General features: G+C 44.4%; 1 protein-coding gene across 15 annotated transcripts in view; it reads left to right on the top strand.

Annotated features, from left to right (window-relative positions):
• Window positions 1-15: 15 nt before the first annotated feature.
• The window catches only part of LMBR1 (limb development membrane protein 1), a 211,748-nt gene continuing 197,780 nt past the window's right edge, over window positions 16-13,983 (top strand). For 8 of the 15 annotated variants that reach the window (XM_077997816.1, XM_077997809.1, XM_077997817.1 and 5 more), the window contains exon 1: window positions 16-268. In XM_077997816.1, coding sequence (XP_077853942.1) covers window positions 203-268 — 66 coding nt within the window. In that variant the 5' untranslated portion in view covers window positions 16-202. Of the gene's footprint in view, window positions 881-13,983 lie in introns of all 15 variants that reach the window. The other 7 variants (XM_077997808.1, XM_077997807.1, XM_077997814.1 and 4 more) reach the window with 6 other exon arrangements.

Below are 13,983 nucleotides of genomic sequence, written 5' to 3'. Positions count from 1 at the left end.
CGCCCTCCCTCAGCCAGAGCAGCTTGCCTGAGGCTGCTGAGGCGGCGGCGGGTGTAGTGGTCTCGGTACCTGTTCCAACCGCGGCTCGCGGGCCCGTGCCGGTCCCGGTCCCCGGCGCGGCCGTCCGAGCCCCTGCGGCAGGCGGGCGATGGTGCGGCGGAGCACGCGGACGCGGGCGGCGCGGCGGCGGGCATGAAGGAGGATGGAAGGGCAGGACGAGGTGTCGGCGCGGGAGCAGCACTTCCACAGCCAAGTGCGGGAGTCCACGGTGCGTGGGGACCGAGGCAGCCCTGACAGCCCCGCGCGCCTGCCCGGGCCCCCTGTCCCTGCCCCCGGGCCCCTCACCTCTGGGCCTGCGCCCCGCGCCTCCCGCCCGGGCCTCTGCCGCTCTCCCTCCCCACCCCTTCCCTCCCCTCCCTCTGCCTGTCGCCCGCTCCGCTCCTGCCTCCCCTGCCCCCTCCCGCTCCCTCGTTCCAGCCCGGACCCCGCCCCTGCCCCGCGGCCCCGGTCTTGCCCTTCCCTTTCCGCCGGGAGGGCTGCGGTACGCGCCGCGCTCCGGGACCCCGGAGGCTTCCTCTCTGGGGGGATGTGCGGCTCGCGCCTCGGGGTGTGGACGGCGGCCCGGCCGGTGCGCGCCCCCGCGCTCCGCCGCCCGGCCAGGTAGGCAGGTGGATGCGCAGGCGTCCCGGAGAGCCTGGGTGGGCCCGGTAGGTCCTGGAAGGACCAGGCTGCACGGAGCCCGCCCGCCTCTCGCGTTTGGACCCGGCCGGTTACCTTGTCCCAGTCAACACCTCCTGCTCTCCCGGCGCCTCACGTTTCCATCCCTCTTTCATCTCCCCCAGCCCCCACGTGGATTGAGTTCGAAACCTTCCCTTTTGGGGTGAGAATATTGGTTATTTATGGGAGTGAGAACCTCAGCAAAAGTCCATTTTGTTCTGGAAGCAACTTCTTAGGGAAGCAGCAGCTTTTTTGGCCCATGTTTCTATGTGTGCTGTTGGCAGGGGTCAGGAAGCGCACTTGACCTTGGAAAGTCTACTTTGATGTTTTTATCTTTTCGTGATGCTCTAGAATGTATTATAATTGGGTTTCTCTGTGTTTTCATAACGGTTGTAAAATATATCAATTTTGTATATTTGTATTTACCCCTCTCCTAAGTTGTCTACGATTCAGTCACTCTTGGTTCGAGGTGAAGAATTGTCTAATTTGTGTACTTACTGATCTTGAAAATTGAGAATCACTTTGGAAGTCATACTTTGAATAAAGAGGACATGTGAAGTCTGAGCTGGTGGAATTTGAGTTCGTGGAATTTGGTACAAATTTATTTGTAATTTTTTTAATTGAAGCTAAAATACACAGAGATAAATTCGTGAAGTCATACATGTACTCTTCAGTCATTTCATACTAAACACACCTGTGTACTCCTGAATCCACCAGGAGTTTGAGACCGGTCAGCCTGGGCAACATAGTGAATCCCCATCTCTACCATTATAAATAAAGAAAAAAAGAAACAGAATTTTACTATCATCCCGGAGACTGATTCCTTTCCCCCTTCCAGTTACTTTCTCCTCCACCAAGGGTAAACACTGCCCTGGCTTCTAATATCATAGATTAGTTTTTGCTTAGTTTTGAACTTTATGTAAATAGAATCTTACGTTATACACTCTTTTGTGTCCAGTTTCTTCTACAGAGTTTGTGAAATTTCTCCATTTTGTATGTGGTTATAATTCATTCTCAGTGCCGTAGTTGTGTGACTATAGGACAATTTATTTTTCATTTTACTGTTGACGGGCACTTCAGTAGTTTCTAGGTCTTGGCTATGAATATATATATACACACATATACATATATATATATTTGTTTATTTGTTTGTTTTGAGATGGAGTCTCGTTCTGTCTCCCAGGCTGGAGTGCAGTGGCACAATCTTGGCTCACTGCAACCTCTGCCTTTGGGTTCAAGTGATTCTCCTACCTCAGCCTCCCGAGTGGCTGGGATTACAGGTGCATGCCACCACACCCAGCTAATTTTTCTGTTTTTATTAGAGACGGGGTTTCGCCATGTTGGTCAGGCTGGCCTTGAACTCCTGATCTCAGGTGATCCACCTACGTTGGCCTCCCAAAGTGCTTGGATTACAGGTGTGAGCCACCACACCCGGCTGGCTATGAATATTTTTGTACATAGCTTTTGGTGGACATGTTTGTGCATTTCTGTTGGGTATAGCCCTAGAAATGGAAACCCTAGGTTAAAGAGTGTGCATTTGTTCATCTTTAGTAGATGCTTTTAAACAATTTTCGGAAGTGGTTGTACCAGTGTACACTTCCGCCAGTGCTGAGAGCCTCAGAGGTGTGGTTGTTTCTCATCTTTACCAACACTTGATATTTGCTGTCCTTTTTAATTTTAGTCATTCTAGCAAGTGTGTTTATAGTGTTCATCATATGAATAATTTTAATTTGCATTTTCCTGATAACTAATGAATTTAAGCACCTGTTTGTTTATTAGCCATTTGGAAATCTTTTGTGAAGGGTCAAATTTTTTTCCCCATTTAAAAATTAAGTTTATCTTTTTAATATTGATTTGCAAGGTCTTTACAGTATAACTTGTATTATATTGTAATACAAATGGATAAGATTTCTTTGTCAGATATATATATATATACAGCACATATTTCTTTCCCACTCTGTGGATGCCTTTCACTCTTAATGATATCTTCTGATCGACAGAAATTATTAATTTTAATATAGTTCAATTTATTAAAATTTTTTGAGTACTTTTTATGTCCCGGTTAAGAAATCGCTGTTTACTCTAAGACTGACGTTCTCTTGTTCTTTCCTCGAAATGCTTTATTGAATTATTCTCATTTAAATTTGCAGTCTATCTAGAATTTATTTTTTGTGTCTGGTGCAAGGTAGGAGTCATACTTTTTTCTCCCACAGGAATGTCCAGTTGCTCCAGCACTATTTATGACTTTTGTCACAGATAGGTAACTGAATATTCATAAGATTTAATTTTAGACTTTATGCTGTTTTATTGGTCTATTTGTCTTTAGTTTTATTATTATTTTTAAATTTGAGACAGGGTCTCACTCTCTTGCCCAGGCTGTAGTACAGTGGCGCAATCATGGCTCACTGCAGCCTTGACTTCCCAGGCTCAGGCGATCCTCCCACCTCAGCTTCCCAAGTAGCTGGGACTACAGGCGTGAATCATACAGGTGTGCACTAGCAGACCCAGCTAATCTTTTAAATTTTTGTAGAGGTGAGGTCTCCCCGTGTTGACCAGATCTGTCTCCTGGGCTCAAGTGATCCTCCTGCTCTTTGGCTTTAGTTTTAATTAATTAGATATTCTAGAATTTCGGTTGAGAAAGGGACACATGTTAAAACAGTCCAGAGCTTTGTCTACTCCCCTGAAAACAACTCGGTTTTGGTACTGATTACAGAGTTCTTTAGTTCTGACTCTCCTCGCCCCTGTTTCCCTCAATCCAGCACCCCTGGCTGGTTGAGTCTACTCCATCTTCTACAGAACCAGCATAGACAGTGACCAGGCTCAGGGTTCCCAGTCTTTGGCATTTCTTTCTCAAATGATTTATATTTAGAGTGAATGTAAATACTTGCTTTTTCTGTAAGACCTGTTGCCAATTTTTGAAATTATTCAATTGTTTCTGATTTTGCTACATAATGCTATAATTGCTTAACTTTTTAATCATGATAAGATATATATATATAACATGCAATTTACCATATCTAAATATACAGTTCAGTGGCATTAAATACATTCACATTGTTGTGCAACCACCACCACTATCCATTTCCAGAACTTTTTCATCACCTGAAACTTGATACCCATGAAACAGTAACTCTCCATTCCCCACTGTCTCCAGCTGCTGGTTCTGCCTATATGAATCTGACTGTTCCAAGTTGAACCACAAAATATTTATCCTTTTCTGTCTGGCTTATTTCACTTAGCATAATGCCTTCAGGGTTCACCTGTGTTGTAGCATGTGTCAGAATTTCTTTTTCTTTTTTTTTTTTTTTTGAGACAGAGTCTTTGTTGCCCAGGCTAGAGTTCAATGGCGTGATCTCAGCTCATTGCAACCTCTCCCTCCCTGGTTCAAGCAATTCTCCTGCTTCAGCCTCCCGAGTAGCTGGGATTACAGGCGTGCGCTACCATGCTTGGCTAATTTTTGTATTGTTAGTAGAGATGGGGTTTCACCATGTTGGCCAGGCTGGTCTCGAACTCCTGACCTCAGGTGATCCACCCGCCTCAGCCTCCCAAAGTGCTGGGATTACAGGTGTAAGCCACTGCGCCTGGCCTAATTTTTGTGTTTTTTATAGAGATGGGGTTTTGTTATGTTGCCCAGGCTAGTCTCAAATTCCTGGCCTCCCAAAGTGCTGGGATTACAGGCCAACGCACCTGGCCCAGAATTTGTTAAGACTGAATATATTTTCTTTTTGTGTATACCGTATTTTGCTTATCCATTCAATCATCAATTGACCTGAGTTGTTTCCATTTTTGGCTATTGTGAATAATGCTGCTGTGATCATGGGTGTGGAAATATCTATTAGAGTCCCTGTTTTCAATTCAGAAGTAAAATTGCTGGATTATATGATAATTCTATGTTTAATTTTTTGAGGAACTGCCATACCATTTTCCACAGAGGCTTTACCATTTTATATTCCCTCTGGCAAGGAGCCAGGATTTCCGGTTCTTCCACATCTTCACCAACACATGTTGTTTTCTGTTTTTCTTCTTTTTTTTAAAAATCGATGTGAAATGGTATCTTATGGTGGTTTCGATCTGCATTTCCCTAATAGTGAAGTTCAGGATTGTTTCATGTGCTTATTGACTATATGTACATCTTCTTTGGAGAAATATCTGTTCTTTGCCTGTTTTTGAATTGCGTTGCTTGATTTTTGTTGTTGAGTTCTAGGAGTTGTTTATATATTCTGAATATTAACCCTTTATCAGGCATGTGATTGCAAACACTTCTCTCCCATTCTGTAGGGTTGCCTTTTTACTCTATTGATAGTGTCCTTTGATGCACAAAAGTTTTTAATTTTGTAGTCTAATTTATCTATTTTTTCATTTGTTGCATGTGTTTTTTTGTGTCATCCAAGAATTCATCACCAGCTCCGGCATCATGAAGGTTTTCCTCTAAGAGTTGTATAGTTTTAGCTCTTATGTTTAGGTCTTTGATCATTTTGAATTAATTTTTGTGTACAATATAGTGTTTAACTTTTAAATACTCATGTAATAATTTTGTCTTCTGTGTTATGAATATCTCATAGATCTCTTGTCAGTTGCTTTAGTGATCATATTTGACTTTGGCTATTAATATCAGGTAGTAATGATTCATTTCCTTTCTTTTGAGAGCTAGCTATGAAATCCTAAGACTTCTGAGTAGACCCTGTCTTGGCTAAGAGGACCCCAGGAAACCTTAAAAACTGAATTCCCAGCCAGAATGTGATGGGAGATCTGACACGCCTTGTTATACCCACTCCCTTTTGAGGTTTAAAAACAACAACTGACCAGCATTAATGTTAAAATAGAGATCTTAAGACTGAGAGAACAGACTCTTTGTGGCAATAAAATACCAAACGGTGGACAAGATGTAGGGCCATGCCAAGCAAGGGTTAAGTAAAGCACCCCCCGCGCCCCCCCTTAAAGAATAAACTCGGTTCTAACTATCTCAAAGTGTTTCTTTTTTCCTAGCAGCTAAACAAGTACTGGCCTCCAGATAAGCAATATTAATAACTGCAGCTCACTCACTGCCAGACCCTGACTAACTGACCCTCACTCCCCTGTTCCACAAGCTATAACTACAGCTTTGATTGGATAAGAGACTGATTTCAGTAACTTTGTCCTGATAAGAGCACTGAGCATGAACTGGTTCTGGCCAGTTTACAGAGGCTGTGCGCTTGAGTGCCTTCATGTCCCTGCTTCGCCATCTGACTAGAGGGCCTCATTGTAATGCGTTTAGATGTTAAGTCTCCACCCACAAGTGAATGCGGATAAGTATGTAACATACATGTTTATTCAGCCTGCATGTGCATGACCTCCCCCACTTTGTGAATATTCATAGCTCCTCCTATAACCTGTTAAATATATAAACTTGGCCAACCCGTTCAGCAGAAATCCCTGTTCTATCTTCCCTTGAAGTGTCTGTTTCTGTGCTCTGCGGGAGGATGCTTCTCAGCCATCAGGATTGCCACCTTGTAGGCTGTGACTCTCTTCAAAATTATTTTTGAGGCAGAGTGTCGTTCCGTCACTCAGGCTGGAATGCTGTGGCACAAACACGGCTCACTGCAGCCTCTACCTCCCAGGCTCAAGAGATCTTCCTACTTGAGCCTTCCAAGTAGCTGGGACTACAGGCACATACAACCATACCTGGCTGATTTTTGTATTTTTTGTAGAGACGAGGTTTCACCATGTTACCTAGGCTGGTCTTGAACTCCTGGGCTCAAGTTATTCACCCACCTTAGCCTCCCAAAGTATTGGGGTTACAGGTGAGTCACTGCAAGTCTTTTTTTTTTTTTTTTGGGACAGAGTTTCACTCTGTCACCCAGGCTGGAGTGCAGTGGCACGATCTCAGCTCACTGCAACCACTGTCTCCTGGGTTCAAGCAATTCTTGTGCCTCAGCCTCTTGAGTAGCTGGGATTACAGGTGCCCACCACCACACCTGGCTAATTTTATTTATTTATTTATTTATTTATTTATTTATTTATTTATGATGTGGAGTCTTACTCTGTCATCTAGGCCGGAGTGCAGGGGCATGATCTAGGCTCACTGTAACCTCTGCCTCCTGGGTCAAGTGATTCTCCTGCCTCAGCCTCCCACTGGGATTACAGGCGCCTGCCACTATGCCTGGCTAATGTTTTTGAATTTTTAGTAGCGACGGGATTTCACCATGTTGGCCAAGCTGGTCTCGAACTCCTGACCTCAAGTGTTCCTCCTGCCTTGGCCTCCCAAAATGCTGGGATTACAGGTGTGAGTCAATGCGCCTGGCCATTTTTGTATGGACAGGTTCTTTCCATGTTACCCAGGCTGGTCTTGAACTCTCCCGGCCTCAAGTAATCCTTCTGCCCCAGCTTCCCAAAGTGCTGGAATTAGAGGTGTGAGCCACCATGCCCAGCCTGGCTGTGCAATCTGAATTCTTCCTTATCCTGGGTATGGCTTAAGCTCCCCTCTTGGCTATAATATTTTTGGAACCAAGTCTGGGGTTGACTGGGACTTTTTTTTTTTTTTTTTTCCATGGAGTCTCGCTCTGTCACCCAGGCTGGAATGCAGTGGAACGATCCCAGCTCACTGCATCCTCCGCCTCCCAGGTTCCAGTGATTCTCCTGCCTCAGCCTCCCAAGTAGCTGGGATTACAGGCGCCCACCACCATGCCTGGCTAATTTTTGTATTTTTAATAGATTTGGGGTTTTGCCATGTTGGCCAAGCTGCTCTCGAACTCCTGACCTCAGGTGATCCGCCCCCACCTCAGCCTCCCAAAGTGCTGGGATTACAGGCCTGAGCCACCGTGCCTGACCAGACTGGGACTTTTACAACAGAGATTTTCGAACCTTCCCATTTAGTTGGCTTCTTTTAGGCCAAATGAGAGGTGGGAGATAATGGGGATAGAAGGAATTATCCTTCACCTGCTGCTTCTCTAGGTGAGTTTACCTGCTGTTTTCTGCCAATGTCTTGCCCTCAACTCTATGGCTTACCCTTTGTGCAGCAGATCAAAAACTTTAGTCCTTCCCACTTGAGGATAGTGGTTGGGCAGAAGATGGGAACCAGTCACCAATCTGGTATGTAAGTTCAGAATACAGTTATCTTGGAGTCTGTAGTCTTTTCTGACCTTTGTCATTGCCCTCCAGCCAAAGACTACCAAGAGCACACCTGTAGTTGGACAAATTGGGCATATTGCATATTGCAGTGAGTTCCGTGGGGAACTGTGGGGTGTTCAAGTAACTTTTCAAGTGGGATTTGGGCTTCTACTAGGTAGTTTGGGAAGGGTTTAAGGAAGTGAGGCTTTGATCTATATGGGATGCTGTTAGGAAGCTGGAATAATTCTGTAATTGGATAGCTTAAGAAATCTTTTCTAGGCTGGGCGCGGTGGCTCAAGCCTGTAATCCCAGCACTTTGGGAGGCCGAGACGGGCGGATCATGAGGTCAGGAGATCGAGACCATCCTGGCTAACACGGTGAAACCCCGTCTCTACTAAAAAATACAAAAAACTAGCCGGGCGAAGTGGCGGGCGCCTGTAGTCCCAGCTACTTGGGAGGCTGAGGCAGGAGAATGGCGTGTACCCGGGAGGCGGAGCTTGCAGTGAGCTGAGATCCGGCCACTGCACTCCAGCCTGGGCGACAGAGCATGACTCCGTCTCAAAAAAAAAAAAAAAAAAAAAAAGAAATCTTTTCTAGAAGGAGAGAAGACTGGAATAAAGCTAAAGCTGTAACTGGTAAAGAAGCAACAGTCATTCCTGTTAGCCAGGATAGAGAGATGGTCATTTTTGTGATTTGGACAATGTTCATGTTTTTTGCTTGTGTTCAGGAGTGATTACAGAGTGGTCTTGTTTAGTCTTTATCCATCATGGTCTTGTCTGATATTGATGTTCTCTGAAACTGTTTATGTTCTACGGAAGAGTCAGTCATCAAGGCCGAGGTGTGGGCCTTGCTCTGAGTTGCTTGCCAGTTTACAGCAACACCAAGACCCAGCTGTGATATCACCAGGCCAGCTCCCAGATGTCAGGGGCTGCTTTTCTTTTTCTCACATGGTTGTAAAGTCTTCTAGTGGAATGGTGTATTAGAAACAAATCCAATAGCCAACATACGTTGAAGTGATTTTCTAACATAGAAGAGCAAGAAGGAATGGGATAGAGGTATAAAGGTTTCATTGTATTTGGCTTTTCTAAACTGGGTTAAATCAGCTTCCCCTCTGTGGTGGGCCGCATAATGGCCCCCGAAGTTGGTAATCCATGTGATAATCCCTGGAACCTGTGGTATGTTACTTTCCATGGGTAAAGGGATTTTGCAGATGTGAGTACCTTAAAGGGGAGTTATCCTGAATTACCTGGGTGGGCTCTATTGATCCCAGGGTCCTTGTGGGAGAGGCGGGAGGGTCAGAGTCAGAAGGAGATAGGATGACAGAGACAGAGTTGGAGTGATGCCCTTTGAGGAAGGAGGAGGGACCGTGAGCCAAGGAGTGTGGGCGGCCTCCAGAAGCTAGAAATGTCAAGGAGATGGATTCTTTCCTAGAGTCTCCAGAAGGAACCAACCTTGCTCACACCTTGATTTTAGCCCAGTGAAACTCAGTAAATTTGTGTTGTTTTAAGTCACTAAGTTTGTGTTATTTGGTTACAGCAGCCATAGGAGATTCCTACTCTTTCATCAAGAGGCTTTGACTTTCACTGCTGTCCCTGTATATCTTACCACTCCCTAGTTGTATACTTGAGGTTAAAGGAAACTGGGACATTCTAATTACATTTGAGATAATTTTTCCTGTCTTCCTATACTGTCCTCCTTTTTTTTTTTTGGTCCTGAGATGGAGTCTTGCTCTGTTGCCCAGGCTGGAGTCCAGTGACGTAATCTTGACTCACTGCAGCCTCCGCCTCCTGAGTTCAGGCGACTCTCCTGCCTCAGCCTCCCAAGTTGCATGGATTACAGGTGTGTACCACTACACCTGGCTAATTTTTGTATTTTTAGTAGAGACAGGTTTCACCTGTCGTCCAGGGTGGTCTCGAACTCCTGACCTCAGGTGGTCTACCCGCCTCGGCTTCCCAAAGTGCTGTGATTACAGGCGTGAGCCACCGTGCCTGGCCCTGTCCTCCTTTTTTAAAACTTGATTTTATTGCAGTAAGAATACCTAATGTGAGATCTACCCTCTTAACAAAAAGTTTTTTTTTTTTTTTTTTTGAGACGGAGTCTCGCTCTGTCGCCCAGGCTGGAGTGCTGTGGCCGGATCTCAGCTCACTGCAAGCTCCGCCTCCCGGGTTTACGCCATTCTCCTGCCTCAGCCTCCGAGTAGCTGGGATTACAGGTGCCCGCCACCTCGCCCGGCTAGTTTTTTGTATTTTTTAGTAGAGACGGGGTTTCACCGGGTTAGCCAGGATGGTCTTGATCTCCTGACCTTGTGATCCACCCGTCTCGGCCTCCCAAAGTGCTGGGATTACAGGCTTGAGCCACCGCGCCCGGCCTTTTTTTTTTTTTGAGTCAGAGTCTCGCACTGTTGCCCAGGCTAGAGTGCAATGGTGTGATCTCGGCTCACTGCAACCTCTGCCTCCCAGGTTCATGCAATTCTTCTGCTTCAACCTCCTGAGTAGCTGGGATTACAGGTGCCTGCCACCACGTCCAGCTAATTTTTTGTATTTTTAGTAGAGACGGGGTTTCCCTATGTTGGCCAGGCTGGTCTCGAACTCTTGACCTCGTGATCTGCCTGCCTCGGCCTCCCAGAGTACTGGGATTACAGGCATGAGCCACTGCACCTAGCCCCTCTTAACGAATTTTTAAGTGTGCAATTATATTGTTGACTATAGGTATAATGTTGTACAGCAGATTTCTAGAGGTTACTCATCTTGCTTGACTGAAGCTTTATGACCATTGATTAGTAACTCTCAATATCCTTCCCTGTCCCTGTCCCTGAGAACCACCATTTCCACTCTTTGAGTCTGTGAATTTGACCATTTTAGATACCTTATATAAGTGGGATCATGCAGTATTTGTCTTCCTGTGACTCTCTTTTTCACTTAGGTTAATGTCTTCAAGATTCATCTATGTTGTTGCATATTGCAGAATTTCCTTTTTTTACCCCCTTGAGATGGAGTCTCACTCTCTTGCCCAGGCTGGAATGTGGTGACTGCAGCCTTGACCTGCTGGGCTCAAATGATCCTCCCACCTCAGCCTTCTAAGTAGCTGGGACTACTGGCACCCACTGCCATGCCTGGATAATTTTTTTATTTTTTGTAGAGATGAGATCTCACTGTGATGCCCAGGCTGGTCTCAAACTCCTGAGCTCAAGTGATCCTCCTGCCTTGGCCTCCCAAAGTGCTGGGATTATAGGCACGAGCCATCATGCCCAGCTGAATATCCTTTTTTCAAATATTTTTAAAGGTGAATAGTATTCCATTGTATACTACGTTTTCATTATCCATCCGTTAATAGACATTTAGGTTGTTTCTACATCTTTGCTATTGTGAATATTGCCTCGGTGGATATAGGAGTGCTAATATCTTTGGGATTGCGATTGCGATGGTGATTCTTTAGGATAAATAGTCAGAAGGGAGATTGCTGAATCATATGGTAGTTCTGTTTCTAATTTTTTCAGGAACCCACATATTTTCCATAGCAGCTGCATCATTTTGCATTCTCATCAACAGTCTGCAAGGGTTCCGATTTCTCTTCAGCCTTGTCAACACTTGTCTTTTTTTTTTTTTAATCATAGCCATCCTAACAGGTGTGAGGTGATAACTCATTGTGGTTTTGATTTACATTGCCCTGGTAATTAGTGACATTGAGCATTTTTTCATATACATGTTGGCTGTTTGTATGTCTTTAGAGAAATGTTTTATTCAAGTCCTTAGCCTGTTTTTAAATCAAGTTATTAGTTGTTTTTACCTTTGTGCTGTGGAAGTTTCTTACGTATTTTGGATATTAACCCCTTTTCAGATACACAATTTGTAGATATTTTCTCTCATTTCCATCACTGTGTTGATTGTCCACTTTGCTGTACAGAAGCTTTTTAGTTTTATGTATTCCCACTTACATATTTTTGTTTTTATTGCCTGCGCTGTTGGTGTTATATCCGTGAAATCATTGCCAAGGCCAGTGTTGTGAAGGCTTCCCTCTGTGTTTTTCTCTGAGAGTTTTATAGTTTCATGTTTTCCGTTTAAGTCTTTAATCCTTTGTAAGTTGATTTTTGTGTATGGTGTGAGAGAAGGCTGCATTCTTTTGAATGTGAATCTCCTGTTTTCCCAACACCATTTGTTGAGGACGTTTTTCTTTCCCTGTTGTGTATTATTTGCAGCCTTGTGTAAGATCAGGTGACTGTACATAAATGGATTTATTTCCGGGCGCTCTATTCCGTTCCGTTGTTCTATATATCTGTCTTTATGTCAGTACCATACTATTTTGATAACTAGCTTTGTGTAATAATATATTTTGAAATCAGGAGGTGTGATGCCTCCAACTTTGTTCTTTCTCAAGATTAACTTGGCTATTTGTGGTCGTTTGTCATTCCATAAGATTTTTAGAATTATTTTTTCTATTTCTGTTTTAAAAAATGCCACTGGGGGCTGGGTGCAGTGGCTCATGCCTGTAGTCCCAGCACTTTGGGAAGCCGAGGTGGGTGGATCGCCTGAGGTCAGGAGTTCAAGACCAGCCTGGCTAACGTGGTGAAACCCCGTTTCTACTAAAAGTACAAACATTGGCCAGGCGTGGTGGAGCATGCCTGTAATCCCAGCTACTCGGGAGGCTGAGGCAGGAGAATCACTTGAACCCAGGAGGCAGAGGTTGCAGTGAGCTGAGATTGTGTCACTGCACTCCAGCCTGGGTGGCAGAGTGAGTCTCCGTCTCAGAAAAAAAAAAAAAATACCGTTGGGATTTTGACAGGGCTTGCATTGAATCCGTAAATTGCTTGTGTATTATGGATATTTTGACAATATTAAGTCTTCCAATCCACGAACATAGGGTGTCTTTCCATTTGTCTGTGCCTTTTTTAATTTCCTTTTTTTTTTTTTTTTAGTTTTAAATTTTTTATTTCCATAGGTTTTTGGGAAGCAGGTGGTATTTGGTTACATGAGTTAAGTTCTTTAGTGGTGACTTGTGAGATTTTGGTGTACCCATCACACAAGCGGTATATACTGAACCCAATTTGTAGTCTTTTATCCCTCACCCCTTTCCCACCCTTTCCCCCTGAGTCCCCAAAGTCCATGTGTCATTCTTATGCCTTTGCATCATCATAGCTTAGTTCCCACTTGTGAGTGAGAACATGCGATGTTTGGTTTTCTGTTCCTAGGTTACTTCACTTAGAATAAGTCTCCAATCCCATCCAGGTTGTTGCGAATGCCATTATTTCATTCCTTTTTATGACTGGATAGTATTCCATTGTTATATATACCACAGTTTCTTTATCCACTTGTTAATTGATGGGCATTTGGGTTGGTTCCACATTTTTGCAACTGCATATTGTGCTGCTATAAACGTGTGTGCAAGGATCTTTTTTGTATAATGACTTCTTTTCCTCTGGGTAGATACCCAGTAGTGGAATTGCTGGATCTAATGATAGTTCTACTTTTAGTTCTTTAACACCTCTCCACACTGTTTTCCATAGTGGTTGTACTAGTTTACATTCCCACCAGCAGTGTAAAAGTGTTCCCTGTTCACTGCATCCATGCCAACATCTATTCTTTTTTGTTTGTGATTATGGCCATTCTTGTGAGAGTAAGGTGGTATCACATTGTGGTTTTCATTTGCTTTTCCCTGATCATTAGTGATGTTGAGCATTTTTTCATAGGTTTATTGGCTATTTGTATATCTTCTTTTGAGAATTGTCTGTTTATGTCCTTAGCCCACCTGTTTTACTTTAGAGACAGAGTCTCACTCTGTCACCCAGGCTGGAGTGCAATGGCACCATCTCAGCTCACTGCAAGCTCTGCTTCCTGGGCTCACGCCATTCTCCTACCTCAGCCTCCTAAGTAGCTGGGACTACAGGCACCCGGCACCATGCCTGGCTAATTTTTTGTGTTTTTAGTAGAGACGGGGTTTTACCATGTTAGCCAGGATGGTCTCAATGTCCTGACCTTGGGATCTGCCTGCTTCGGCCTCCCAAAGTGCTGGGATTACAGGCATGAGCCACCGCGCCCGGCCCCTTAGCCCACTTTTTGATGGGATTGTTTGTTTTTCTCTTGCTAATTTGAGTCCACTGTAGATTCTGGATATTGGTCCTTTGTCAGATGTATGATTGTGAAGATTTTCTCCCACGCTGTGGGTTTTCTGTTTACTTTGCTGATG

This window comes from Macaca mulatta, chromosome 3 (assembly GCF_049350105.2).
Source record: "Macaca mulatta isolate MMU2019108-1 chromosome 3, T2T-MMU8v2.0, whole genome shotgun sequence".
Taxonomy (NCBI): Eukaryota; Metazoa; Chordata; class Mammalia; order Primates; family Cercopithecidae; genus Macaca; species Macaca mulatta.
This window is presented reverse-complemented; position numbering and strand designations above follow the sequence as displayed.